Source organism: Micromys minutus (assembly GCF_963924665.1).
Source record: "Micromys minutus genome assembly, chromosome: 18".
In the NCBI taxonomy this organism is placed as follows: Eukaryota; Metazoa; Chordata; class Mammalia; order Rodentia; family Muridae; genus Micromys; species Micromys minutus.
Genome location: NC_137953.1, coordinates 13,471,226 through 13,497,796, shown reverse-complemented (window position 1 = coordinate 13,497,796; position 26,571 = coordinate 13,471,226). Strand labels below are relative to the sequence as shown.

Genomic DNA, 26,571 nt, shown 5'->3' with positions numbered 1-26,571 from the left:
ACCCAGCCACCCTGGACCATGGTGAGGTCCCAGCCCAAGCTACTGCTGTGGTCTGGGTCCATAGCTACCCAGTGTCAGGGGTACCACTAGAGAACATGGGAAGTCTCTGGTTGAGGCAACCTCGTGGGAACCATGAAAATATTTAGAACCTAGAAAATGCAGAAACAAACATTTACTACAGCACTAGTTAGAATAATAATAAAATCAATTAAAATAATAAAATCAATTAAAAAGTTAAATGCTTGGGGCTGGAGAGATTGCTCAGTGGTTAAGAACACTGACTGCTCTTCCAAAGGTTCAATTCCCAGCAACCACATGGTGGCTCACAAGAGCACTGGCTGCTCTTTCCAAAGGACCACTAGCAACCACATGGTGGCTCACAACCATCTGCAATGGAATCCAATTTCCTCTTCTGGTGTGCATGAGAACAGAGCACACACACACACATAAAATAAATAAATCTTAAACAAACAAACAAACAAACAATTTCCTTTCTTTTGAACAGCGTAAAAGAGTCCTGAGACTAAAATGTGGAGAACCTTTCTGTTCTGGGATGCTTTTCCTCCTGTGGGAGAGCTCCAGTAGGGAATTAGATATTCCAACTGTGTTCAAGACCTTCTGACTGATGGCTGGCCCCACCATGTTTGCTAGCTATCTCTCCTTCAGCAGTTTTACCTGCCTGCAGTTTTCAAATCTAGGGATTCTTTAAGGTACAGATGGGATTGACGCACCAGCCCTAAGCAGAGACGGTTTTTCCAAGTGCATCTTTAACTTTCCAGTTCACATCTGTGGAAAAGTCCGCTCCCGACTCTTTGGGAAGGAGTGCGGGGACGAGAAGTTCAAACCTGGAGACTCCTGATAGGGTTCGGGAAGGACACAAGGAAATTAGGAAAGTATATTCCTAGTTTTGAAATCCTAACACGTGGGAGACAGAAACAGGAGGATCGCTGGGAGTGCGAGGCTAGTTCTGTCTCAAAAGGAGGCAAGCCCAGCATGGTGGTGAGTGCTTTTAATCCCAGCACTCCGAAAGCAGTGGCAGGTGGGATCTGTGTAAATCTGAGGCTAGTCTGGTCTACACAAGCGAGTTCCAGGAAAGCCAGAGCTAAAAAAAAGAGATCCTGTCTCAAAACAACAAAACAGGAGGTCGGGGTTGAAGTATGTCATGGATAGCTAGTAGTATAGAGACACTTACTCTGGAAAACGGTCACTCCTTCCTCTCAATGTCAAGGTTAGATCTAGCAAGCCCCTTGCCTCCCGCGGCGCCCATCCATGAAGCTCCCCGCACCTACCCCACCACTGGGCTCAGTGCTCAGATCAGGATCGCCCCGCCCACACGTCTAGCCCCGCCCACAGGCTGGCCCCGCCCCTTGCTTGAGTCCGGGGCGGCAGGTTTCGGTCTTCGCGACAGTGCGGGCGCTTTCCGGCAGGCCGCTCGCGTGCTTACGTGTCGAGGAGGCGGGGCCTAAGACAGTAAGTCTAAGTCTGGAGGTTGCACTGGTTCGGACCTGGCTGCAGCGAGGTTCGCCTGTTCCTGCAGTCATGGTTGTCCACCGTGGCAATGCACGAGCCGCTCCCGCGTCAGGTAGGCAGAGGTTGACGAGAGGGAAGGGGCTTATTGAGAGAGATGGTGGTCAGTGTTGGGAGATCGTAGGAGGATCCTGGAGGAGGGCCTGGAACCTAGAAACTTGCAGTAGCTGGATCAGCGGGAGAACCTGGGCTGTAAGGACTGTGGTTTTCCTACGCATTTATTTACACCAATTCTTGGTTTGTAGATAAAGTACAGAAAAACAAGTCTGCACAGACATCAGGGCTGAAACAGGGCAGCCGAATGGCGAAAATTTTGGGGTTTGAATGGACAGATTTGTCTAGCTGGCAGAGTCTTGTGACCCTGCTTAACCGACCAACGGACCCTGCAAATCTGGCTGTCTTTCGTTTTCTCTTTGGTAAGTCCATTTTCTGGATGGGGACATTTTGGGTGGGGGTGGTAGTGGTGGGAAAATGTCACCTTATTTCTTTTTTTTTAAAGAGTTATCCTTATTATTTTGTTTATGTGTGTGTTAGTTTGCTTTTCTGTTACTGTGAGGAAAAAAAACCATGGTGAAAAGCAACCTGGAAAAGAATGAGTTCATCTCAGCTTACAGTTGTAGTCCATCATGAAGAGAAGTCAGGACAGGAATCTGGAGACCAGAACTGGAGAAGAGGCCTTGGAGGAATGCTGCTGTGGGCTTGCTCCTCATGGCTTGCTCAGCCTGCTTTCTTCTACCAGTAGGGATCGCCTGCCCAGAGGTAGCACTACCCACAGTAGGCTGTGCCCTCTCACATCAATGCTTATGGGCCAATTCCTTCCGAGGCAATTCCTCAATTGAGGCCTTCTCTAGCTTGTTTTCAGGTGACAAAGATTAACCAGGGCACTGTGTGGTGATGGTATGCCAGGCATGTGCTTGCTTTAGAAGCCAGAGAGTTGGATCTCCTGGAGCTGGAGTTAAAAGGTAGTTGTGAGCTGCCTGTTAAGGATGATGGGAACTGAACTCTGGTCCTTTGGAAGGTCAGCTGCATGCTCTTAACTTCTGGGCCAGGCCCAGCTTCCCATTTCTTAGTTACTTCTTAGGTGCTCTCTTTTCCTTAGAGCTGAAGATATTGGAATAATGGAAGAATTCTTTGGAAGTTCAGAATACCCGGCCTTGTCAGCTCCTGTTAGAGTTTAGTGTTCAGAAATGCTTTGTACACATGGAGTAGAGGAACAGATGCATGCCTGTGTGTGTGTGTGTGTGTGCGCGTGCTCACTTGTGGTGTGTTTAGGCCAGGTGTCAGGTGTCTTCCTTACTTTTCTTTTTAAATGTATGTGAGTACATTGTTGCTGTCTTCAGATGGTTGTGAGCCACCAGATGGTTGCTGGGATTTGAACTCAGGACCTTGGGGAGAGCATTCAGTGCTCTTAACCACTGAGTCATCTCTCCAGCCCCCACTCTCCATCTTATTTTTTTTTTTTTTTTTTTTTTTTTTTTTGAGACGGGGGTCTCTCTCTCTCCTGAACCTGGAGCTCACCAATTGAGGTAGCCTGACTGGACAGCAAACCTCAGGGGTCATCCTGTCTCAGCCTCCACTGCACTGAGATCCACAGCTACCATGCCAGGCTTTGGGCATGAGTGCTAGCGATCTGAACTCAGCTCGAAACAAGAACTTTGAGTTTTACCAACTGAGTAATCTTCCCTAGCTCCCTTTTGCTTTTGAAGTGGTCTCGTTACACAGACCTGGCTTGCCTGGCCTCTTCATTGTTCCTCTTGCTTCTTGAATGCCGGGATTACAAACGCCATCACTCCCGACAAGGGACACAGTTTGCTCATGTCATTGAAGCTGCTCAGAAGCTATGCTGAGCAACACAGAGAAATAGCCAGGGTTACAGATGTGCCAAGATGTGCCTTAAAGCCCGGTAGTTTCCAGCTGGGCCATTTCGCAACCTGGAGACCTTTGTAGTTGTCAGGACTTTTGGAGAAGGGGAATAGGTGGTTGCTGGTACCGGGATACACTGGATGACTTGTAATGAATGGGTAAATATCCCTATAGATAATTAACCAGACTGGCTAATGCAGCTGCTCCTGGGATTGAGAAACCCTGGCTGAACCTAATTGGTTTCCGGACCTGAGTGTCTCTTATTTGTCTTGGTGTATTGAATTGACAAATACCACTGCTTTCCTGGGTGTGTCAGGAGGTTTAAAAAAAAAAAAGTTTAGGAAGGTCCCCCTGGAATACTTTTTTATAGCTCAATAAGGTGTATCTTTATAGATGTAACTACTTGAACCCTACATTGGTATAGTGTTTTGTATAGATGTCTTATTTAATCCTATCTGCAGCCCTGTCAGATTTTGTTATTGTTTGTCTTGTGTGTTGAGACAGGGCCTCACTGTTCTGGATATGCAGTCCTGAATGGCCCTGAAACTCACTATGTAGACCAGGTTGACCTAGAACTCACAGAGATCTGCTCGCCTCTGCCTCCCCAGTGCCAGGTTGAAGGTGTATTAGAAACCCTGGCTTGTGAAGTTGTTTTTTTTTTTTTTTAAATAGAGATTTATTTATTAGTGTTATACATGGGTATGTGTGTCTGTGTGTGATTATATGCACACATGTGTGAGCAGGTGGAAGCCTGAACACAAGAACAGATGCCAGAAAATGATGTCACGCTCCACTAGTTTCTTTGAGGCAGCATCTCTCCCTGAGCCCCTGGGACTTGCAGCTTTTCAGCGAGCCAGCAAGCCTCCTGCTTCTACCCCTTTCATTGCTGTCATTAAAGATGTGCGTACGATATCTGGTGTGTTACATGAATACTGGGATCTGTACTACAGTCCTGTGGCTGCTCAGTTGGGCCATTTCTCCAACCTCCCCACCCCAGAGCGTAATTGTTACAGCACATTGGCTCTGAGTTTTAGGGTCTGTCACACCACACAATGAGCATAATGCTTAGCACAAATAGGCTCAGTTTGTGTAGTAACGTCTGTTACTGTGTAGCCCTGGCTGGTCTTAAACTTCAAGCACAGAGCTGGGCATGCTTAGAGCTGTCTTGCTTCCTTAGTGGGTGCCTAACAGTGGTCTTCTCCTGCCTGCCTTTACAGCATTCTTGATGCTGCTGGACATTCCCCAGGAACGGGGCCTTAGCTCCCTGGACCGGAAATACTTGGATGGGCTGGACGTGTGCCGTTTCCCCTTGCTGGATGCCTTGCGCCCATTGCCACTTGATTGGATGTATCTTGTCTACACCATCATGTTTCTGGGTGAGGGGAACTGGGTGCTGGGGGCGTTGGGGGTTGAACCAGGGAGTAATGACTGGCCTGGGAGACAGTCACCAGAAGCATGCTGGTGAGCCAAGTCACTGCAACATCTGCTGCGACCCAGTGTCTGGCCGTTCATCCGTGTCATATGAACCCCATAGCTCTTCTCCCATTTAGTTCTCTGCCCAATTGTAAAATGCCCGCTGACTTTTCTTAATTTCAGTCCCAGGGAAGCTGGGCCTGTGGTGATACCTTGACCTGAACCCTCTCCTCACAAATCCCCAGGGGCACTGGGCATGATGCTGGGCCTGTGCTACCGTCTAAGCTGTGTGTTGTTCCTGCTACCATATTGGTACGTGTTTCTCCTGGACAAGACATCGTGGAACAATCACTCCTATCTGTATGGTTTGTTGGCCTTTCAGTTGACCTTCATGGATGCAAACCACTACTGGTATGTGCCTTGGGAAACAACAGAAGGCGTGTCTGGGTCAGGATGCTCACAGAGAGATAGGGGATCAGTGAAGTCCTAGAAATTGTCCCATGAACACAATTTTTATTGATTTTTTTTTTTTTTTTTTTTGGTTTTGGTTTTGGGGGTTAAGGTGGATGTAGGGTTTGTATTCCTGTATCCCAGGCTGGTCTAGAACTCATTCTGCAGTCTAGGCTGGCCTTGAACTTGCTGTTCTCCTATACTAGCCTCCTGCGTGCTGGAATTACGGGCGTGAGTCATCATGCCGCCTCAACAGACATATTTCTAGCTAAGTTTTGCAAAGTATGGTGATGAGGTCAAATTTTGAGTTGGATGGATTTTGGGGGAGCCTGTTCCCTCCTTCTTCCGTGTGGGTTTGAGGGTCCAGCCCAGGTCAGGAGGCTTGATGGTGAACTGCATTGCTTGCCTGCCTTGGATGGATTTGGGAAGGGAAAGGACCAGCACTTTGGGAAATGTCCATCCCACCCCTTCACTGTTTTCATATCTCTCCAGGTACCACTCCTGTAACCCTCTTAGAAGAAGAGAAGACTAAAGCCAGACATAGCTGTTTTCAGATACTCCAGGGGTGCAGACGTTACTTTCTGTGTGTGGGCCAGAGGGGCAGACTTATAGCCACAGACAGAAGTTCTGTGAGGTGGAGATGATAGCAGAAGCCGAAAGGACAGGGGCCTCCAGTGTTGCTCAGCAGTGCTGTCCTAGGAGAAAGTAACCCACCCCATCTCTGGCCTAGGTGACCATCTATCAGGGGAGGTGGGAACAAGCCTTGGAGCCAGGGTGGTGGGGCCTGAGACCTAAGGAGGACGTTTCCTGTTAACTGAGAGGCATCTGTGGGACCACAGTTGCCGGATGGGATGTTCAGCACCACTGCACGAGTACATACGTTTCCCCTGTAAAGTTCCGTACGTGTGCACCTCTGCTGGGGATTGCTCCCCACTTGTGTGCTGAGCATGTGCACCACCCCCAGGCCATGTGCCCAGTCCCCATTCCCTGCCTTTGTCACACGTGAAACCAACTCAGGATGTCTAAGTTTGATCGTAGAGAATTAAGAGGTTAGGCTGCTTTGACAGGCATCTCCTACCTCCAAGTTCCATTCTTGTGACTTTTAGGACATTTTGGAAAATTACCTATCATATACTCCGGGCTTTGTATGTAGCGGGAGAATTTGTTTTTTCCTCATTTAAACCCTATGAAGAGGCGGGTTCAGGTTTAAGCACTATCCCAACACCAGATGGTTGCTTTGAATTAGAGGCCAGACTGAGTCTCATATAAAAATGAGACCTCGTCTCAAAACAAACAAACAAACAAACGCACACACAACACACACGCGAGCCCCCTGGAGCTGAAGAAGTAAGTCTTAGGGAGTAAAGAATCTGCCTACGTTTAGACAGCAGCGAGGAGGCGGACGGGGCTTGGTTGTCCTTGCCTGCAAGGCTGGTGCTTCTGACCACGGAGGAGCCACACTCTCCCTAACTTTTTCACAACCTGCCTGGTTTCTGCCTCAGGACATCTGGTGTTAGTAGCCCGTCTTCTCCATTCTCTCTCAGGATAACATTTCAGATCGGAAGTCCTGTAACACTGGATCCTGGCGTCCAATTTTATAAATGTTAGTTTATGCTCTGCATCATTTTGCCTGGGAGTACTTTACGTTTATTTTTCCTTTTTTTTTTATCCCTGTGGAGGTGGGGACCAAACTGGGGGCCCTGTTCATGCTAGGCAAGCGCTCAGAGTCTCTGGGTGACTTTCCCAGCCCCGCCCTCCTTTTTTACTGTCACATACTATGTAGTTGAATGTGATGGTACACACACCTTTATTCCCAGCATTGAGGAGAGACGTGAGGATTTGAACTTGAGCTACATGGTAACTTCCAGAGCAGTCTGGGCTACACAGGAAGACCTTGTCCCCAAATGCCAATTCAATATTGCATTGTGTGTGTGTGTGTGTGTGTGTGTGTGTGTGTGTGTGTGTGACACACACACATGTGTATATGTATAGGTGTATGAATCTTCATGTGTGTGTTTTAATTTCATTTCATGTGTATGTACATTTAGCCCACCTGTATGTATGTTTACCATGAGTGTGCCTGGTACCTGTGGGGGTCAACATAGTACTGGATTTCCCGGAACTGGAACAAGCAGGTGTGAGTGCTGGGAGTTGAACCCAGGTTCTGTAGAAGAGCATCCAGTGCTTTAAGTCATCTCTCCAGTCCCATTTTGTAATTTTTATTGATTATCTATTTACTTTTTTTTGGTGGGGGGAACATAGTCTTACTATGTAGTCCTAGAACTTGCTCTGTAGACCAGGCCGGCTCAAACTCATGGGGATCTGCTTGCCTCTGCCTCCTGAGTGCTGCGACCAAAACCGTGTGCTCCATGCCCAGGCTGATTTTGGTCTTTCATTGGATTTATTATTATTTTGTGGTTGGGAGCACATGGTGTAGAGGAACAAGGTTTACATGCCGTGGTCCCTGTGTAGAGGTCACAACTCACCTTTTTGTGGGCTTCAGGGATTGAGCTGATTGCCTACTTGAGGCATTTCTCCCGCCCATCCCTGTAGGTTTTTCAAACGCTCTTTCAAGGTTGTTCCTTCGTGTCATTTCTAGTATAACTTTGAACCTGACCTGATTCACTAGGGCAACCTGAAGAGTGAGCTAATAGAAAGCACTGTATGTGTGCATTTGTTTTGAGTAGGGCTCTCATTGTGTCTAGATCACACTGGCCCCAGACTTTCGGCAGTTGTCTGGCCACTGTCTCCCGAGTGCTGGGATTGTACACATGGGCCACTGTGCCCCGCTACACGGACGTTTTTATTCTTACGACTTACAACAGACAGGCTCTGACTTAATGGTTCAACTTCAGTGTTTTTTGACACGGTGGTGAGAGTGTACCGGTACAAAGTAGTCACTAAAATAGTCAATCCTTTATTATAAAATAGGCCTTGACCTCAATTTTGCCCAACTGTAGGCCACTGCAGTTTTCTCTGAGCACATCCAACATAGTGTATAGGTCATACTGTGATATTCAGTAGGTTATGTAAATAAAACATTTTAAAATTAAGGTTATTTTCAGCTTGTAATGGGTTTACTGGGATAATACTCTGTAAGCTACAGAACATCTCTAGCAGTCTTCTCTTGTGATCCTAATAGTAATTACAGTTACAGTGGACTCATATCCAGGCAGGGCAGCACACTCCTGTCATTCTAGCTCTTGGAAGGTTGAGGCAGGGAGATCAGGAGTTCAAGGCTAGTTTGAGCTACTTGGTGAGTTGGAGGCCAGTCTATGGTTTGAGAGACTCCCTTCTCAACATAATGTCCCAGGAAATTTTACTCATGTTTCAAGAGTGCCTCAGTAGCCCAGAGAACCGGGACGGGCATGAGAGCTATTTCTGAGATAGATAGGACTGGACCAATTGTGGGGCGGGAATGCGGCTGGACTGAGGCCTTTCTTGATGTTTTTACCTCCTTTCTATAGGTCTGTGGATGGCCTGCTGAGTGCCCAAAAGAAGAATGCTCATGTGCCCCTTTGGAACTACACAGTATTGCGTGGCCAGGTATGGAGTGTGTGTGTGTGTGTGTGTGTGTGTGTGTATCTTCCACCGTGTTTCAGCATAGGGTTTCTCTCTTTGTTTTTTGTTTTGAGGCCGCTCATGAACTCCTGGGACTCCCCTGTCTCTGTCTCCCATCTCACTTTCGGAGCTGTAAGAACAGATGCATAATGCTTTGCCTTACTCTACATGGGTCCTAGGGATTGACTTTGGGCCCTCATGCATTTCTGGAGAGTGCTTTACCCACTGTGCACCTCCCAGCCAAGGTACAGGGTTTCGGGATAGGAAGGGGCTCCCTGTGAGCTGTTACAGTCAGCAGTGGCCAGAGACCCTCTCCTCTGCCTACCTACATTCTTTCTCGATTTGTGATTTTTGTTTTTGTTTGTTTTGTTTTTATACAAGGTTTCTCTGTGTAGCTCTGGTTGTCCTGAAACTCACTTTGTAGACCAGGCTGGCCTCAAGCTCAAAGACTCACGTGCTGGGATCAAATGCTTATGTGAACAGTGCCCAGCTGTTCTTTCTTGTTTTTAAGAATTTATTTATTCATATAGCCAGACATAGCTATTCACACTTTTAATATCTGCACTCAGGAAATAGGCCAGCCAGGACTATACAGTGAGACCTAATCTTAAAATTATTATTAATTATTATTATTATTATTATTGGTGTGTGTGTGCATGTGTGTGCATGTGCTGTGGCACACGTGTGGAAATCCAAGGATAACTTTGGGGAGTTGGTTCTCCTCTTTCAAGGCAGTCTCTCTTGATGTTTCTGCCCTACTGCATGCTGCAGGCTGCCCGACCCATAAAGCTTCCAGCTGATTCTCCCGACTCTGCCTCCCACCTCACTGGGGAGTGAGGGCAGATCACAGCGCTGCATCTTTACTGGGACTGACTCAAGCTGTGCAACAAGGATGTTTACCCACAGAGCCATCTTGTTATTTCTTCATTTCTTTTGTTAGAAAACCAGATGGGCCCTTCTTTTTTTTTTTAATTGTCAATCTCTTGAGTTCTCACCCCCTTGTGGAATGAATAAGACAGATCTTGTGTGTATGGGATTCATGGAATGAAGAAGACCTTGTATGTGTTGGACTGGCATTTTGGAGCTTGCTGGATGAATGACTGTGAGAGGAAAGGTTCTTTCTTGGGCACTGGCTGAGATGAGACCTTTTAGTTTTTAAGCTTCACTTTTTTTTACTGATGTGTATGTGCCTGCTTGTCTATGTGTGTACCATGTGCATACAACACCTACAGAGAACAGACAAAAGTGCCCTGGAACTGGGTTACAGCAGTTCTGAGCTGCCTAATGTGGGTGCTGGGAACCAAGCCTAGGCCCCGTGCAAGAGCAACAAATGCCTTTAGTCACAGAGCTTCCTGCAGGAAGACGGGTTCTTTGTCTGTGTGAATGCTCATGCTACAATTTTGTTTGCAGATCTTCATTGTGTATTTCATTGCGGGTGTGAAAAAGCTGGATGCTGACTGGGTCGAGGGCTACTCCATGGAGCACTTGTCCCGGCACTGGCTTTTTAGTCCCTTCAAGTGAGTAGAGTCAGCACGGAGGCCTTTCTGGGGCAGTGACTGAGTGGGTGACTCATCTTCAGGTCTGTGTAACATCTCCGTGTTCAGCCAAACGCTCGTACTGAAAGATGGAGGCCTAACTGCATCTTGGAGACTCCGTGCTGTAGATGGTCGGAAAGAGAAGGGAATCGGAATTAGGTGACTTAATGTCCAACTTTGCTTTCAGTTGCTGTGATAAAACTATGGCCGAAAGCAACTTTTGAAGGGAAGGGTTCATTTGGGCACACATCCAGCCCATCCCAGTTCTTGGCCATCCTCAGGGAAACCAGGGCAGGAACTCAGCAGAGCAGGAACCTGGAGGCAGGAACTGATGCAGAGGCCTTGAAGGAGTACTGCTTACTGGCATGGCTTGCTCACTTTTTGTTTTATCTATGTGTATAACTGTTTTGCTTACATGTATATCTGTGTACCACATGTGTGCTTGATGTTCATGGAGTTTAGAAGAGGGCATTAGACTCCCCTGGGACTGGAGTTACAGTTTTGAGTCACCAGGTGGATGCTGAGACTCAAACTTGAGTCCTCTAGAAGAGCAGCCAGTAATCTTAACTGTCAGCTCATTTCTCCAGCCATGTCAGCTTGCTTTTTTATATCACCTAGGACTGTCTGCCCAGAGGTGCACTGTGCCTAGTTGACTGGGCCCTCCAAATCCATCATTAATCAAGAAAATGCCCCCAAAGGCTTTCTGATAGGCAGAATGTGGGAGACACTCCCTCAACTAAGGTTTCCTTCTTCCTGATGATTTTAGCTTGTGCAAGGTGACAGTAGCAGCACACTTGTCAGTGAGCCAGCACACAGCAGCACACAACAGCACACAGCAGCACACAGCAGCACCCAACAGCACACAGCAGCACACAGCAGCACACAGCAGCACCCAACAGCACACAGCAGCACACAGCAGCACACAGCAGCACACAGCAGCACACAGCAGCACACAGCAGCACACAGCAGCACACAGCAGCACCCAACAGCACACAGCAGCACACAGCAGCACACAGCAGCACACAGCAGCACACAGCAGCACACAGCAGCACACAGCAGCACACAGCAGCACCCAACAGCACACAGCAGCACACAGCAGCACACAGCAGCACACAGCAGCACACAGCAGCACACAGCAGCACCCAACAGCACACAGCAGCACCCAACAGCACACAGCAGCACACAGCAGCACACAGCAGCACCCAACAGCACACAGCAGCACACAGCAGCACACAGCAGCACACAGCAGCACACAGCAGCACACAGCAGCACACAGCAGCACACAGCAGCACACAGCAGCACACAGCAGCACACAGCAGCACACAGCAGTACCCAACAGCACACAGCAGCACACAGCAGCACACAGCAGCACACAGCAGCACCCAACAGCACACAGCAGCACACAGCAGCACACAGCAGCACACAGCACACAGCAGCGCACAGCACACAGCAGCGCACAGCAGCACACAGCAGCACACAGCAGCACACAGCAGCACACAGCACACAGCAGCGCACAGCAGCACACAGCAGCACACAGCACACAGCAGCGCACAGCAGCACACAGCACACAGTAGCGCACAGCGGCACCCAGCAGCACACAGCAGCACACAGCAGCACACAGCGGCACACAGGAGCTAGCTACCTTGGGTAGCAGTGGGAGCTGTTTGTGTCCTTGCCTTGTCAACCCCCCTTTTTAAAATTAATTATTATTTTTTTATTATATTTTGTCAGTACTGGGGATTGAACCTGGGGTTTCATGTATATAAAGCAAGCACCCCAGCCCTGACCCAACTCTTTTTATTTTATCTTATTTTTTCGTAGACAGGGTCTCACTGTGTAGCTCTGGCTGGTCTGGACCGTACTATATAGACCACACTGGGCTTGAACTCGGAGCTCCTCTGCCTCTGCAGGATTAAAGGCAGTGTGACTGAAGTGTTCTGTAGGCACTCAGCAGACAGTTGGCCAAGGCGGTAGTGCTGCTGCTGCTTGAGAAAGCAGCTTCGTCTTGACCTTTCCTTCCTCCCAAGTCTCCCTCATCTGTTCTTCCCACTTCCTGTTTGCCACATTCTGAACTCTGACCTGTTACTCAACCAGTCACTCTTACATTTTCATGTTTACATGTGTCTGTCTGTATGTGTTTTTAGGTACATTTGCACTCACGTGCCATGGTCTGTGTGTGGAGGTCAGAGGACAGCTTGCAGGAGTTGCTTCTCAGCTTCCACCTTGTGGGTGCCAGGGATCAAACTGAGATCTCTAGGCTTAGTACCTAACCGTGCTGCCAGCCCACAGCAGGCACACTTTAAAAATGAACCTGTTCTTTTTCTTTTGAGGGAAGGTCTCACTCCTCGCAGGTGAGCCCTGAGCTCGCTGAGGATGACCTTGAAATTCTGCTCTTCCTGTGTCTGCCTCCCAAATGTTAGGATTACAGGTGTGCACCACCACACCCAGCTTTGTGAAATGCTGGGGAGCACACCTAGGGGTTGACAAAGCACCTGATGCTTGTTGTGCTGGCTACGGGGTGCTCCAGCTGACTGGCCCTGACCCTTTGTCCTGTGTCTGCAGGCTGGTGTTGTCCGAGGAGCTGACAAGCCTGCTGGTGGTACACTGGTGTGGGCTTCTCCTTGACCTCTCGGCTGGCTTCCTGCTCTTCTTTGATGCCTCCAGACCCATTGGCCTCTTCTTCGTGTCCTACTTTCACTGCATGAACTCCCAGCTCTTCAGCATAGGTCAGTGCCTGCAGCTTGGGGGGGAATGGTGACTATGGGGCTGCGGGAAGCAGGGGAGATGGTGGTCTGCAGGCAGAGCTGGTGCTGGGTGCAGGAGCTGTCTGACCCCAGTATAGTCACCGCGAAGTGGGAGGAGGCAAAGTTGAGTGGATTAGGAGCTCTGGGTGCAGCGCTGCATAGGGAGGGTCTGTGGGAAGAAGAGTGAAGCGTTTCCTATAGGTCCAGGATGCAGCTCAGCTGCTACAGCGCTTCCCGAGAATGCGCAAAGCCCCAAGTCCCATCCCCAGCATCGCATAAAACCAGCTTGTGATGGTATTCATTTCTAGTCCCAGCACTTAAGAAGTACAGTGAGAAGGATTAGGTTCAGGTAATCAATCCTCAGCTACATATTCTAGGCCAGCTTAGGCTGCATGAGACTGTCTCAAGAAAACAAAGCCAAAATTCCATTAAAGTAAAATACTTCGAGGTACTTCATCAGGGATGGTGGTAGAGGGAGCGTGACCACACTGACATGTTCCTTCCTGCTTTCCCAGGCATGTTTCCCTATGTCATGCTGGCCAGCAGCCCTCTCTTCTGCTCAGCTGAATGGCCTCGGAAGCTGGTAGCCCGATGCCCGAAAAGGCTGCAAGAGCTGTTGCCTGCCAAGGCTGCTCCTCAGCCTAGTGCCTCCTGTGTATATAAGAGGGCCAGGGCCAAAGCTAGCCAAAAGCCAGGGCTGCGCCACCAGCTGGGAGCTGTCTTCACCCTGCTCTACCTTCTGGAGCAGCTCTTCCTGCCCTATTCCCATTTCCTCACCCAGGTTCGTAGGCTCCTTCCAGGCCACCATGGCAGATGTGGCAGGATTGGGGGAGGAAGGGCTTGGTTTTATAGTCTTCTTGATGGAGGATGGGGTTGGCTTGAGAAGCATTGAGCTGACACTGTGTGCTCTGCCTTCCCAGGGCTACAACAACTGGACCAATGGGCTGTATGGCTATTCCTGGGACATGATGGTGCACTCCCGCTCCCACCAGCATGTGAAGATCACCTACCGTGACGGCCTCACCGGCGAGCTGGGCTACCTTAACCCTGGGGTGAGACATCTGATGCTGCCAGTTCTTCAGAGCCCCCTGGGCTGTGGGATCTTATTTGGTCCTACACCATAAAGTAAAACAAATTTGGGTCTCTGCACCTTCTCTAAAGCTAAACGGAACCTTCTTTTTCTCGTTTTCTTTTCTCCCTCTCTTTTTTTCTTTTGTGCTGGACCCAGGGTCTAACACATTTAAGCACATACTTAAACAGTGAGCTACATTCTCATCCCTGAACTTTTTGTAATTTTTAAAAATTATATTTTGCGTGTATGTGTGTTTGTGTGTGTGTATGTATCCATGAGAGTCAAACACATGTGCAGACAGCCTTGTGGAGTTAGTTCTTTCTACAGCTTTGCAAGTCCTAGTAATTTAACTCAAGTCGTCAGGGTTTCATGGCAAGTGTTTTAACCCATTGAACCATCTCACCAGACCATATTTTTAATTAATAAGCCAGAGTATTTCTGTATATCCCAGGTATATGGTCCTGTTTTCAGCCATTATGCCTGGTGCTGAACTTTTTTATAAATATATATTCGGTTAGAGATGAGACAGTTTGTCATTGTTTTGAGTTAAGATTATGTTTTGGAAAGGTAAGTAAATATTTAGCAATGAAAAATTCATCACCAAAGACAACTTCCTCCCCCCCCCCCCCCCCCCCCCGTCAAGTTAGGCAGCAGGCAGAGATGTTTATGCTAATGGCAGTGCATGTCTTGAAGGTTGACAGTGACAAAGTGGGACTAATATGGGGGTTTGGGGCAGGTATTCACACAGAGCCGGCGATGGAAGGATCATGCAGACATGCTGAAGCAATATGCCACTTGCCTGAGCCTCCTGCTTCCCAAGTACAATGTCACTGAGCCCCAGATCTACTTTGATATTTGGGTCTCCATCAATGATCGCTTCCAGCAGAGGTGGGCAAGGGGAGCAGAGACAGGGAAAGATGAATCACGGTTCTTTTTGCCAAGATGGAAAGCTGAAGTCTCCCAGTTGTCTGCTTTTTTACAAGGCTCACTCTCTGTTTAGTGCATGTCGGGGTTGATCTGGTTGTGGGCCACTAGGGGGCACAATTACCCAGGATAAAAGTGAACTGACTGTTCTTTCAGACACTGTTAACACAGATGCCTTCTCAGGTGGCCACTAACTCACACTTTCCCCTCCTCTCTGCCATAGGCTGGTGATAACATGCTGACAGCAGGCATTTCTCCTTTGGGGGAATCTTACTCCCTCTCCTGTCAGTGGGTTCAATGATGAAAGGAGCAGATCCACAAGTCTGGTGGGTGGGTGACTGTGGCCTCCTCAGAACATGGTTTCCTTTCTTAAGGCTTTTTGACCCTCGTGTGGACATCGTGCAGGCTGTCTGGTCCCCCTTCCAACGCACGCCTTGGGTGCAGCCACTCTTGATGGACTTATCTCCCTGGAGGACCAAGTTACAGGACATTAAGAGCACCCTGGACAACCACACCGAGGTGGTCTTCATTGCAGATTTCCCTGGTATGGAGGAAGGCGAGGGGTGATTTTTCTCTCTCTTTCTTCCTTTCCTTCCTCCCTCCTCTCTCTCTTTCCAGTGTCTTTCTTTGGCTTCTTTGACTACAGAGATATCGCATATGGTGGTGTAGGGAGGGGACTCTGGAGGTGATCGTGGTGAAGGTGTGCTGTGTCTGAGCTGGTGAGGTGGGTGGGATGGTGAACTCTCTTCCTCTTGGCAGGGCTTCACTTGGAAAATTTTGTGAGTGAAGACCTAGGCAACACTAGCATCCAGCTGCTTCAGGGAGAAGTCACTGTGGAATTGGTGGCAGAACAGAAAAACCAGACTCTTCAGGAAGGAGAGAAAATGCAGGTATCACTGGGGTCAGCAGTCTGTTAGTACCACAAAATAAGGACTTTACAGTCAGATGTCTGTTCTCTTCAGACAACTGACAACTTCAGGGTCCAGCTCCCTGCTGGTTCACCCATCAAAAAAGCAACTTGAGAACTATATGCAAAAGAACCACAGGTCTCACCATAAAGGGAATGAGACAGTTTACTCTGGAGCCATTTTGAGTGGCCTGGGAATAGATTTAGGTTGCCCCAAATTAAATGTTTCCATGTGTAAACAAAAAATAATAAGGACTTTACAAACTTAGGTGAGCAGGGTTCATTTATTACAGATAAAAAAATCTTCACCAGTGCAGTAGTGTTGAGAAAGTAAGGACTTCGTCAGGGCTGGAAGTATATACCTGTCAATTTCAGGGCTTGGGAGGCTGAGGCAGAAAGACAGAGAACTCCAGGCCAGCTTGGACTACACAGTGAGATTGGAACTGAAAACACAAAACACTAGGAGCGGGGAAAGGGACCTCTGAGACTGTGAACAACTTTATCCAGATTCCAGAGGCCATTATTTCAGACTTCCAAGGCACAGGAAGAGAGCCCCAGCAGGATTAGAGTAGGGAGGTGTAGCCTAGCTAGGGAAGTTAGAATGGATGTGTCCTCTGTTCCCTCTCCAGCTGCCTGCTGGAGAGTACCATAAAGTCTATACTACATCATCTGGTCCTTCCTGCTACATGTACGTCTACGTCAACACTACAGAGGTCGCACTGGAGCAAGACCTGGCCTATCTGCAAGAATTAAAGGAGAAGGTGGAGAACGGAAGTGGTGAGTGCATGAAGGTTTGGACAGAGAGGGTACCTGGTTTTAGAAGTCAGGGTTATACGATCGAAACATTAAAGTACGTGAAGCCTCTTGTTGATAGAAGTGGGCTTTTTGAATGAGAGTGGTCCTCACTGGATCCTTTTTTCTGTCTTCTGGACAGAAACAGGACCCCTGCCTCCAGAACTTCAGCCTCTTTTGGAAGGGGAAGTAAAAGGGGGCCCTGAGCCAACACCTCTGGTCCAAACCTTTCTGAGACGGCAGAGGAAACGCCAAGAAATTGAACGTAGGCGAAATAGCCCTTTCCATGAGCGATTCCTCCGCTTCGTGCTGCGAAAGCTCTATGTCTTTCGACGCAGGTAAGTTTCGGTCACAGAAGCATTTGTCATTCCTGTCAGGTGCTTGCAAGTTTGGTTGATCTCCCCTAGTGTGACCCCACTTCTGCCTCTGTTTATCTTTAGTCATTCCATGACTATTCTTGTTTTACCCTAGAATCTTGTCAAGCTTCATAGAGAGTATGATCTGCTTGCATTTCGGATGTACAACATCTTTTTGGGTCCTCGGGTGAAGGGGGTCTAAGACCAAATGTTTCCTGAGGGCTTTGGTTGGAGTTATGTAGAAACATAAATTTGGACTGAGTGTTTACCTTTTTTTTCCAGCTTTCTGATGACTCGAATTTCACTCCGAAACCTGCTATTTGGACGCCCTTCCCTAGAGCAACTAGCTCAAGAGGTGACATATGCAAACTTGCGACCATTTGAACCAGTTGATGAGTCAAGTGCTTCAAACACTGAATCTTCAAATTCTAATCCTTCCGAGCCAGATTCTGAGCATGTTCATTCTGAGTTCTGAGAGAAGTCCAGATGCTCTGTGCAGATATGGGGAAAGCCTGTTACAGACTTATTGTCTATGCAAAGGACATTTTTTTGGACAAAAGTGATTTTGAGTCCAGCTTTTACAGTATAGTCCAGGCTGGTCTCAAACTCCTGGTAGTCCCCCTGCTTCAGCCTGTTTTGTAATAACATCTATATACCAAACCTAGTTGTTTTCCCCCTTAAGTTCTTTAAAGTTAAACCTTACAGGATCCAAGGCAACAGAGAAGAATTTGATTTTTATAAACAGGATTTCTCTGTGTAAACCAGACCAGCTTTGCCCCTAGAGACTTACTGGCCTCTGCTTCCTGAGTGCTGGGATTAAAGGCATGCACATCACTACCTGGCTTATAATAGTCATTTTTAAGTCAACTTGCTCTTTAGGAAGAGGAATTTTACCACAATGGATATAGCTAAACCCATGTGCTTACTGTGTGCTTGGTACTGTTTGAAGCAGAGTACCTGATTAAAAACATAGTCACTTAAGCATCAACTTTGTTAAAATTTACCCAGAGGCATCTAGGAGTTGACAATTTGAAATCTGTTGGATTTAAGGTCCTATACCCTGCTGCTTATAATTTTCACACTAATACTAAAGCTGAAGCAATATAGCTTAAAACTTGTATTAATTCCAAGTGACTATGGTGACCAGGTACTAATAAATGTACAAGGTAGTTTTTTTTTTTTTTTTAATTTATAATTCATTCCTATTTGTAGCCAGCAAGTTTTTCAGCACCATTGGCATCAGAATAGCACTACTAAATAGGGAAGCCAGATGGCTTACTTTTGTATAAATCAGCTTAGTGAATGGTCACTCTCTAAGCTATGGCTGAGTCATAAGCCTTGAGGTTTTCTGTTTCTTTATATTTCTTAAGCCCCATCACATCTATCTTCTGTTTCTGTCTCTATTATACCCTGTTCCTTCACCCTTTATTCTGGAATCTAGTTAGGGATAGACCAAGGTAAGGTCACCACTTTCAGGTGCACAGGTTAGGCCTGAGAATGGAGAACCAGAAATCTAACTTTTAATGCATACGGGCTGTAGCTCTATTTTTTTAACAGGAAAAAACAATGTGCACTTTTAACACTATGAAATACAATCTGACATTATGCTCTTTCACGATTTCCTTAACCAGTCAGCCTTGAGCAGCTATGAAGTTTAGAAAGGTGGGGTTCCTTTCAAACGTTTGTGGTGCTGAGATGAAGTATGTAGTTTGTAGAGAACACCCCCCACCCCAAATGTTGAGATGAGGCCATTGTTAAGCTGCTTGGAGCTAGAGATGGAGCTCAGTTGATTAGCCATGCATGAAATCCTAGGGTTTGATTTTCAGCACTGAAAAATCAGTTCAAGGGCAGCATGGGAGAAATGAGAGCCTATTTAGTTGATGGAAACTGTACACTGTTGCCAGAAGCCAGGGTATTCTGGAAATAGCAGTTTCCCCATCTCCAGTACTTCAGGCTTGTTCTTAGCCTTGATCCCCACCTCCATCCTTGCTCCTTTCCTTCTGTCCTCCCTGGCCAAGCATTCCCGCACTTCAGAACCCGCTTGGCTCTCAAACTAGTTTTTTGGGATCTCACAAGCATGCTTATGTAGCTGAGCACATCTGAGATGGTTGGTCTTGAAATCCCAATTGTCCTGTTCTTACTGACCAACCTTTCTCATTCCTGTATTGAGCAAGCAACAATCTAAAAACTTGAGATAAGGACTTGCTAAGTGGAAGTAGCCCAAATTTTACTCAATCTCTGAGATGGAGACATGAGCCAGCCACTTTTCTTTGATTCACCTTTGTTCAAAGTCTAGGATTAGGATTAAAGGGACATTCTGCCATCACTGCCAGGCAAAGGAAATCCACTGTAACAGGGTTTTTGTTTGCTGTAAACTAATGCTACTCTTCTCATTTTAATGAACCTTAAGATCTGTTTAGTGCTGAAGCAAAATGGTTACCTAGCATAGAGTAAATACTACACAGGAGCCCCTTCACCTGTTCACCATATTTATTGGGAAGGCACTTAATTGAAGCATTAATACTGTTGAGGAGCTGGAGAACCATCTGTGATGAAATCTAAGCTGAAGTGTTGATATGTGCACAGTGTAAGCCAGGCTTTCTAAATCACTAAGCTTTATAACTGGTTGAAAACTATTGCTAGCAGTGGGTGGCAGATACGAATTTTTACTCAGAAAGCAGCAGTGGACAAATAATGGACACAGTTTGGGTAGAACCTAGCATTTTATTTAGATCTTCATTAAACTGTTGGAATTGAGAACCAGACATACGTAATAAACCTCCAAAAATAGATCCTGAAAGGCACTTTCTTGCTTAGGGCAAGCAGTCATGGAATAAGCATGTAAACAAGCTGGCTTCTCTGTACCACACCAGCCAAGTCTGCTTTCTCCATGGCCAGCTGCACCAGCTCTGCCCTCCCTTCTGTTAACACCAGCCAGACCCCCTGTAGGTCTAACCCAAGGTTTTTCTGTAGGACACCTTGGCCTACCTGGGAATGCTGGAAACATGTTAAAGGAATCATGGTGTTGAGGAAAAAAAAAACTTTTAAAAGCTGCCATCTGAGGTGATGGCTTCTCTGTACTTACGCCATACCCCAGAATACAATAAATAAGCCATTAGAAAATGTTCAAGTATGAAGGGATTTCCTCCTCCCCGCCAAAAGCTCTGCTCTCTGAAGGAAGCTGGTTTCTCTGTAGCTACACCAGCTGTTCAGAAAGCTCATTGGACCTGGTTTTGAAAATAAAACAAAGTTAAAACCTTGGGAGGAGCTATTGTGCAGTGTGGAGTACTCTTTCTTATAAAGAAAAAAAAGTTACCTGGTACCAAAGTGTGCAACCTACAGACCCTCAGGTGCTGCCCCTGTGACTTCTCTGTATGACATCACAAGAGTGCCAAGTGCCTGTTTTTCTAGACTAAGAATTGGTGAGGTTTGGCTAGTGCTGAAACCATGCATAGGATTGGTTTACTAAATAAAACCTTATTACGTACGTCCTCCAAAGACAGCTGAAAAGTAGAGATTGTGATTTGGTGCTGTTTGAGGTGGCAATTAATAGCGTAAGCACCAGGGAGATGGTTTACTTGTAACTGCCTTTTTCTTTTAGTCAGGCTAGAGCTCCAACTGAAACTTTCGTTTCATGCAAGATTGATTGGATAGGAACACTCCCTGACAAAGAACTACATAATTAGAAATGACTTGGTTATAGGGAGGATAAGGGAAGGGACTTCACATCCAATAAATAGAGCTCAAGACATTACAAATTCATGCTGACAGGGCTGTGGCATTGCCAGAGTCTATAGTCAAACTACAAGTACTTTACGTGCACATTACAAGGACATTTTCAGCATCTGGTGGGAAAGTAATTGCAACTAGGACTTTGGAGGATTAGGTGATAGGGCACAAAGGTTCGATTTCAAAGCATTATTCACTACAGTGTTTGTTTCTAGGCAGTTACATGGGTCACCTATGCTCACTATATCCATTATAATGGTGAACAAAACACCTAGGGACAGAATAGCAAGCCCAACTTACAGTCCCCCACAAAAGCTAAAATTCATGTCATTGATTAGTGACTGCAACTGATCAGGAGCTGAAAGAGGACAGAAAAATTTAGGAAGAAGGCCCTTTCCCTCAGAGCTTGAAGGCTTCTCTGTAACCTACGCCAACAAGTCTGGGGAAAAAAGGCTAACACTTTCAATATTTAAGCTTTTTGGGCACTTCCCATGGGAAGCTGTCCCTACCAAAGTGGCCATAGGCTGCAGTCCTCTGATAAATTGGCTTCTTCAGATCCAGATCCCTGGAATATACAAGTCCATAACTTAATATGTAGCATTTAATTAAAACAAAGCAAAACAATCAGCAAGACTCATTTCAAGAGCTCTGGCAAATGAGTTCAGTTCTCCCTGGGGTTTGCTAGGAAAAAAGTTCATGGCAAAAGTGTTCGTTACTTCCCTTGTGTTATTTGCAGTCCTCATTAATAACTACAGTTCTTGTTTTCCAGCCCTGGCTTGACAAATATAACTTATCATTCTCAGGAATTCCAATTGAATACTTACCAAGGTCCAATCACTGACCACTACTGGTTATTTTCTTTGTAACTTTGAGCATCCCACTTTAGCTTATTAATTCTTAATGTAGCACCCTTAGTTAAGATAAGGACAAAGCTGAGAATCAAATGGAGACCTTTCTGGAATGTCATATTAAGTCACAGAACAACTTTTATCAGCTAAGTCCCTCTCCAGGCAACTTAAACTATTGGCATGTTCTGGGAATTAAAACTTGTTTCCCTTCATGAGGAATCTAATCTCAGATTTTATTATGTATGTTCCAACCCCCATTTTCTCACTAGCAATAGGCTTTACCATCTTTACCTGACAATGACCCCAGGGCGAAGATCAAAATTCTTCTTTACAATTTCTAATAGCTCTCTCTCACTCTTCTGAGAAGTACCATAATGGAAAATGGAGATCGACAATGGATGAGAAACTCCAATAGCATAAGAGACCTAAAAGTCAGTAATATATTGTTATAAAACAGGAAAATATTTTTTTAAAGTGCCCTTCTCCCATGTAAATGTTCACCACATACCTGAACAAGAACCCTTCTGCACAGACCTCCTTTAACAAGGGATTTTGCCACCCAACGAGCAGCATAAGCAGCTGAGCGGTCCACTTTGGTATAATCTTTTCCTGAAAAGGCCCCTCCTCCATGAGCTCCCCAACCGCCATAAGTATCCACAATGATTTTTCGGCCAGTCAAACCAGCATCTCCCTGGAATTATAGGATTTAAGTCATGTAAATCGTTTTTCTTTTCTGAGACAGAGTCTGTCTGTGTAATAGACCTGGCTGTCCAGTAACCTCTGTAATCCAGGCTGGCCTGGAACTCAGAAGATCTACCTGCTTCTTCCTGCCTCCTAAATCCTGGGATTTAGGGTATGCTACCACTTCTGGCTATGTAATTTTTTTAAAAAGTGATTCTTGATCAGGCTATTAGGAACTACTCAAGATTCACATATAGCCAGAAGTAGTTCACACCCACAATCCTAGCACTTGGGGAGACTGAGGCAGGACAAGGTGTTGAAGGTTAGCTGTACATTGCAGTAACATTAGACACAAGTCAATTCTACGGTAGCCTAGGCTACAAAAGACACAGGATGTGTGTGAAGGGAAAGGAGCAGAGTAGCTAGGAAACAAAAGGTGGCAGCCAAAAATTTTAAGTAACAAATGATAAACCAAAGCATTTCCTTATTACCTGAGGCCCACCAATAACAAATCTGCCACTTGGCTGTAGATGGTAAATTGTATCCTCATCAAGGTACTTTGCAGGTACAACAGCTTTGATCACTTTCTCCTTCAGAGCATCCCTCATCTCATCAAGACAAACTTCTTCATCATGCTGAACAGATATAACAATTGTGTGGACTCTGATGGGAAGCACAGCACCCCGATCTTGCATATACTGTACAGTCACCTTGAATGCAAAACAGATGAAAATATTAGTCTAATTTAACAGCTTTATAGTGGGCTCTCTTCATAAGTTTAAATACAACAAAACAAGTACTTTTCTCCCCATTCAGCTATAATTAAGTGATTTGGGAATTTGAATGTAATTTGAGACAAATATTTAAGATCACCACTTACTTGAGTTTTAGAATCTGGGCGTAACCAAGGCAATGTGCCATTGCGGCGCAGTTCAGCCAGTTTGGCATTTAGCTTGTGTGCTAAGACAATGGTTAAAGGCATACACTCTTCAGTTTCATCAGTGGCATAACCAAACATCAAACCCTAAAAATACGGAGAAGTGGTCAATACAAGCTTCAGAATTTAGTATTAAAAGAGTCCCTAATTAAACCATCACAATACCTGGTCTCCTGCACCAATGTCTTCCTCATTCCGGTCAAGATGAACACCTTGGGCAATATCTGGTGACTGTTGTTCCAAGGCAACCAACACATTACAAGTCTTGTAGTCAAACCCTATAAACAACAAGGTGCTCCAATAACTCTCATTTTAACTCCAAAATGTTAACAGTAGGACATGCCAAAGCAAAGTGGTCAAGAATTTCTTTATAGCATCAGATTCTATATCTGCAAAAATGAGTTTACAGGAAAAAAAAACTTTTACAACATACCTTTGGAAGAATCATCATAGCCAATGTGCTTTATGGCTTCACGAACCACTTTCTGGTAATCAATGGCAGCTCTGGATGTAATTTCCCCAGCAAGAAGGATCATCCCAGTTTTAGCAACAGTTTCTAATAAAATAAAAGTTTATGCTTAAAATATTAATAATAGGGGGTGGTGGTGCTGAGGAACTCAAATCATGTTATACACGCTATACTCCTGGGATTCATTTTCTGAGATAAAATCTTGGTAAATTACCCACACAGGCATTTAACTTGCAGCCTCCAGTTACCAAGTAGCTGGTTATTACCTATACCACAAAGCTTTGCTTCAAAAGCCTTTTGCCATTCATAAAACAAGTGTTTTGTACCTACCACAAGCCACTTTAGCATCAGGGTCCTGCTGAAGGTGTGCATCAAGAACAGCATCACTGATCTGGTCACAAATCTTATCTGGAAAATAAAAATTCCTGGCTCAATTTAACTATTACTAATCCTATCTTATCATATAACTAGCAGTTTATGTCTAACGTGAGGGCCAAATATAGCTGTGAATTAGTAGGTGACAGAATCTTATGGTAAAAAACACAAATTTTAAAACGCTGCTATTGTGCCTACATGGCTCACACATGTGCCATGGTGTTCGGTGTTCATGTACAGATCAGAAAACATTAAGAGGTATCTGCTTCTCTCCACAATGTGTCCTAGGTCCCAGGGATTAAACTCAGGTGACAACAAGCTTGGAAGCAAGTACTCTTACCCCCGAGCAATTATTTTACTGACAATATCTATGTAACTCTGAAGTGAACAAATCTATCAGTGCGTTAAGAATGGAGAGCTTTACTATTATTAAAGCACTGTTTTCACCAGGAGCTATTTGCTGGAATAAAAATTGTATATAGGGATATATGTTACTTGAAAAACTTGATAGTCCGTTATAGTTTACACCTACAATGAATCCAGTTCCACCTCAAAATATTTCAGATTATTTTAAAAGTCTAAGGTTCCTAGCCAAGCAATTTCCTATGTTAAATAAACAGCCATGTAACCCATTAGACTAACCAAAGTCAAAATGGAGATTTATCTTGAAATCTCAAAGCCTACCATAGGAAAGAACTTCACAGTATATTTTAAAGATAGCTGTTCTATCTTATCCTCCACATTTAAAATTCATTACAAACCCACCAAAGAGCCAACTATCAGGTCAATAACTTCTTAAAACAGTCTATTTCCCCATCATTGGACAATACTCAGTTTGTTATATAACTAGTACCAAACCAATGAATGTACTTGGGATTCTGAATGAACCAAAGTCATATACAGAACCACCACTCTCAACTAATTAGGGAAATGAAATTTCTAGAAAATGACAGTATCCTGGACTGGAATGTTGGTTCCATTGAGATTGGGTCTTAGACGTAGCCCAGGCTGACAAATCAAAACTGCTTACATACAGGCTTGGCTCTAGACTCCAGGATTTTTTGTTACTACTCCCCCACCTTAAAATGTGTATTGCAGCCATAGACCTTTAAGACCGAATCTATTAACTGTAATAAGGAGTGGTGCAACAGATACAGAGGTAACCCTTTCCTTGAGGGGAGAGTGGAACCACAGCAACACTTGTCTTTCAGCCATCACTCAAGACCCTCCCGACAGACCATGTAGTCATATTGCTGTGGACACCTTAGGGACAGAAACCGCTCAAACTGAATATTAGTGTTTATTAGATGGTTACGTTCAGTCTGAAACCCAAGGTTCCATATAATAATCACCGTAACCGACCTCATCATGGCGGTTCAGTGGACAAAGCCTTAAGGACACATGAAATAAATCCTTTTAGTCCTAATGGGAAGACTTTAAAAGGAAACCTAATGCACTTAATTCATGCTCTTCATCCTTTTCACTCACACTCCAAATAAGGGATGCCTTCTCCAACTCTTGCTATATTTAGTCAGCGGCTGTCACCTTGAAGGCCTAAGGACATGGCCACCCATGCTCTTAAGCGTTTTCAGAGGCCGGAAGCCATGGATAATAAAGATGGAATCTTTGGAGACGCAAGCCCCCACTTCCAAACCCAGGGGTTGGGTAGGTAGAGGCCGCCAGCCCCGCTTCGTCCCAATTCCACACGCGGCGAACACGTGGTAGCCGCTGCAATGCGGGGCGCGCGCTCCCGGCGGGCCGGACGCGAGCACGCGGGGCGGGGTCGCCCACTTGAGGTTTTTCCAGACGACGGGACTACAGAGGAGGAAGCAGTGCCCTCCCCGCGCCGATCTCAAAACTGCCTCGAGCCCCCGCCCTTCTCGATTTCTGGAACCTTCCGCATGCCGGGGCGCGCCGCCGGATGAGGAGCGGAGAAAGGGGGAGGGGAGCGTGGTCACACACGGCAAACGCGCGGCGACACGAGGGAGGCGCGCGGCCGCCGCAGTGCCCACCGCCGGAGACGGCCTCGATTCCCCCCTCCACGCCCCAAGCGCCACTGCCCTCCGCCCTTCCCCGCTCCGGGTCCCCGTGTCGGCTCACCTGGGTGACCTTCCCCTACGGACTCTGAAGTGAAGAGGAACGTCCCCTCCTCGATGAATGCCTCATGGAAGCCGTTGAGCTGCCCGTTCATGGCGGCGGCGGTGAGAGAAGGCGACTCGGAGGCGACGAAGCGGCGGCGGAGCAGAGGACGGCGCAGGGCGCGAAGGGAGGGTCGCTTCTGCTCTAGACGGGCTGGAGACTCGGAGCGAACGAAGCGGCGAGCGGAGCGGCCCGCTATTTATAGAGCGGCGGCCGCGCGCGCCCGGCTCGGGCCCCGCCCCTCGGCGT

The 26,571-nt window shown here is 46.4% G+C and overlaps 2 protein-coding genes across 2 annotated transcripts; one reads left to right on the top strand and one right to left on the bottom strand.

Moving 5' to 3' along the window:
• The first annotated feature begins 1,493 nt into the window (after positions 1 to 1,493).
• GGCX (gamma-glutamyl carboxylase) lies at positions 1,494 to 20,404 on the top strand. Its single transcript, XM_080932232.1, has 15 exons — positions 1,494 to 1,582; positions 1,773 to 1,943; positions 4,608 to 4,766; positions 5,049 to 5,214; positions 8,721 to 8,799; positions 10,225 to 10,331; positions 12,912 to 13,075; positions 13,609 to 13,874; positions 14,014 to 14,145; positions 14,902 to 15,053; positions 15,464 to 15,633; positions 15,849 to 15,979; positions 16,626 to 16,773; positions 16,931 to 17,126; positions 17,427 to 20,404. The coding sequence occupies exons 1-15, from the start codon at positions 1,540 to 1,542 to the stop codon at positions 17,617 to 17,619; spliced, it is 2,277 nt and encodes a 758-aa protein (XP_080788358.1). The 5' UTR covers positions 1,494 to 1,539; the 3' UTR covers positions 17,620 to 20,404.
• Positions 19,849 to 26,571, bottom strand: MAT2A (methionine adenosyltransferase 2A). The gene is made up of 9 exons (XM_080932233.1): positions 26,284 to 26,571; positions 24,139 to 24,216; positions 23,773 to 23,895; positions 23,505 to 23,617; positions 23,283 to 23,426; positions 22,894 to 23,112; positions 22,230 to 22,412; positions 22,013 to 22,146; positions 19,849 to 21,438 (listed from the first exon to the last, which is right to left on the bottom strand). The coding sequence occupies exons 1-9, from the start codon at positions 26,372 to 26,374 to the stop codon at positions 21,336 to 21,338; spliced, it is 1,188 nt and encodes a 395-aa protein (XP_080788359.1). The 5' UTR covers positions 26,375 to 26,571; the 3' UTR covers positions 19,849 to 21,335.

What these genes read in the sequence shown, in the direction of transcription:
- GGCX (XM_080932232.1), top strand. Translation starts at nt 1,540, where the DNA reads ATGGTTGTCCACCGTGGCAATGCACGAGCCGCTCCCGCGTCAG. An exon ending in AGGAAGGAGAGAAAATGCAG is followed by an intron (nt 15,980 to 16,625) that starts GTATCACTGGGG and finishes TTCCCTCTCCAG; the next exon opens with CTGCCTGCTGGAGAGTACCA. An exon ending in GAAGGTGGAGAACGGAAGTG is followed by an intron (nt 16,774 to 16,930) that starts GTGAGTGCATGA and finishes TCTTCTGGACAG; the next exon opens with AAACAGGACCCCTGCCTCCA.
- MAT2A (XM_080932233.1), bottom strand. Translation starts at nt 26,374, where the DNA reads ATGAACGGGCAGCTCAACGGCTTCCATGAGGCATTCATCGAGGAGGGG. An exon ending in CTATGATGATTCTTCCAAAG is followed by an intron (nt 23,618 to 23,772) that starts GTATGTTGTAAA and finishes TGTTGTTTATAG; the next exon opens with GGTTTGACTACAAGACTTGT. An exon ending in GCAGAAGGGTTCTTGTTCAG is followed by an intron (nt 22,147 to 22,229) that starts GTATGTGGTGAA and finishes ACTGACTTTTAG; the next exon opens with GTCTCTTATGCTATTGGAGT.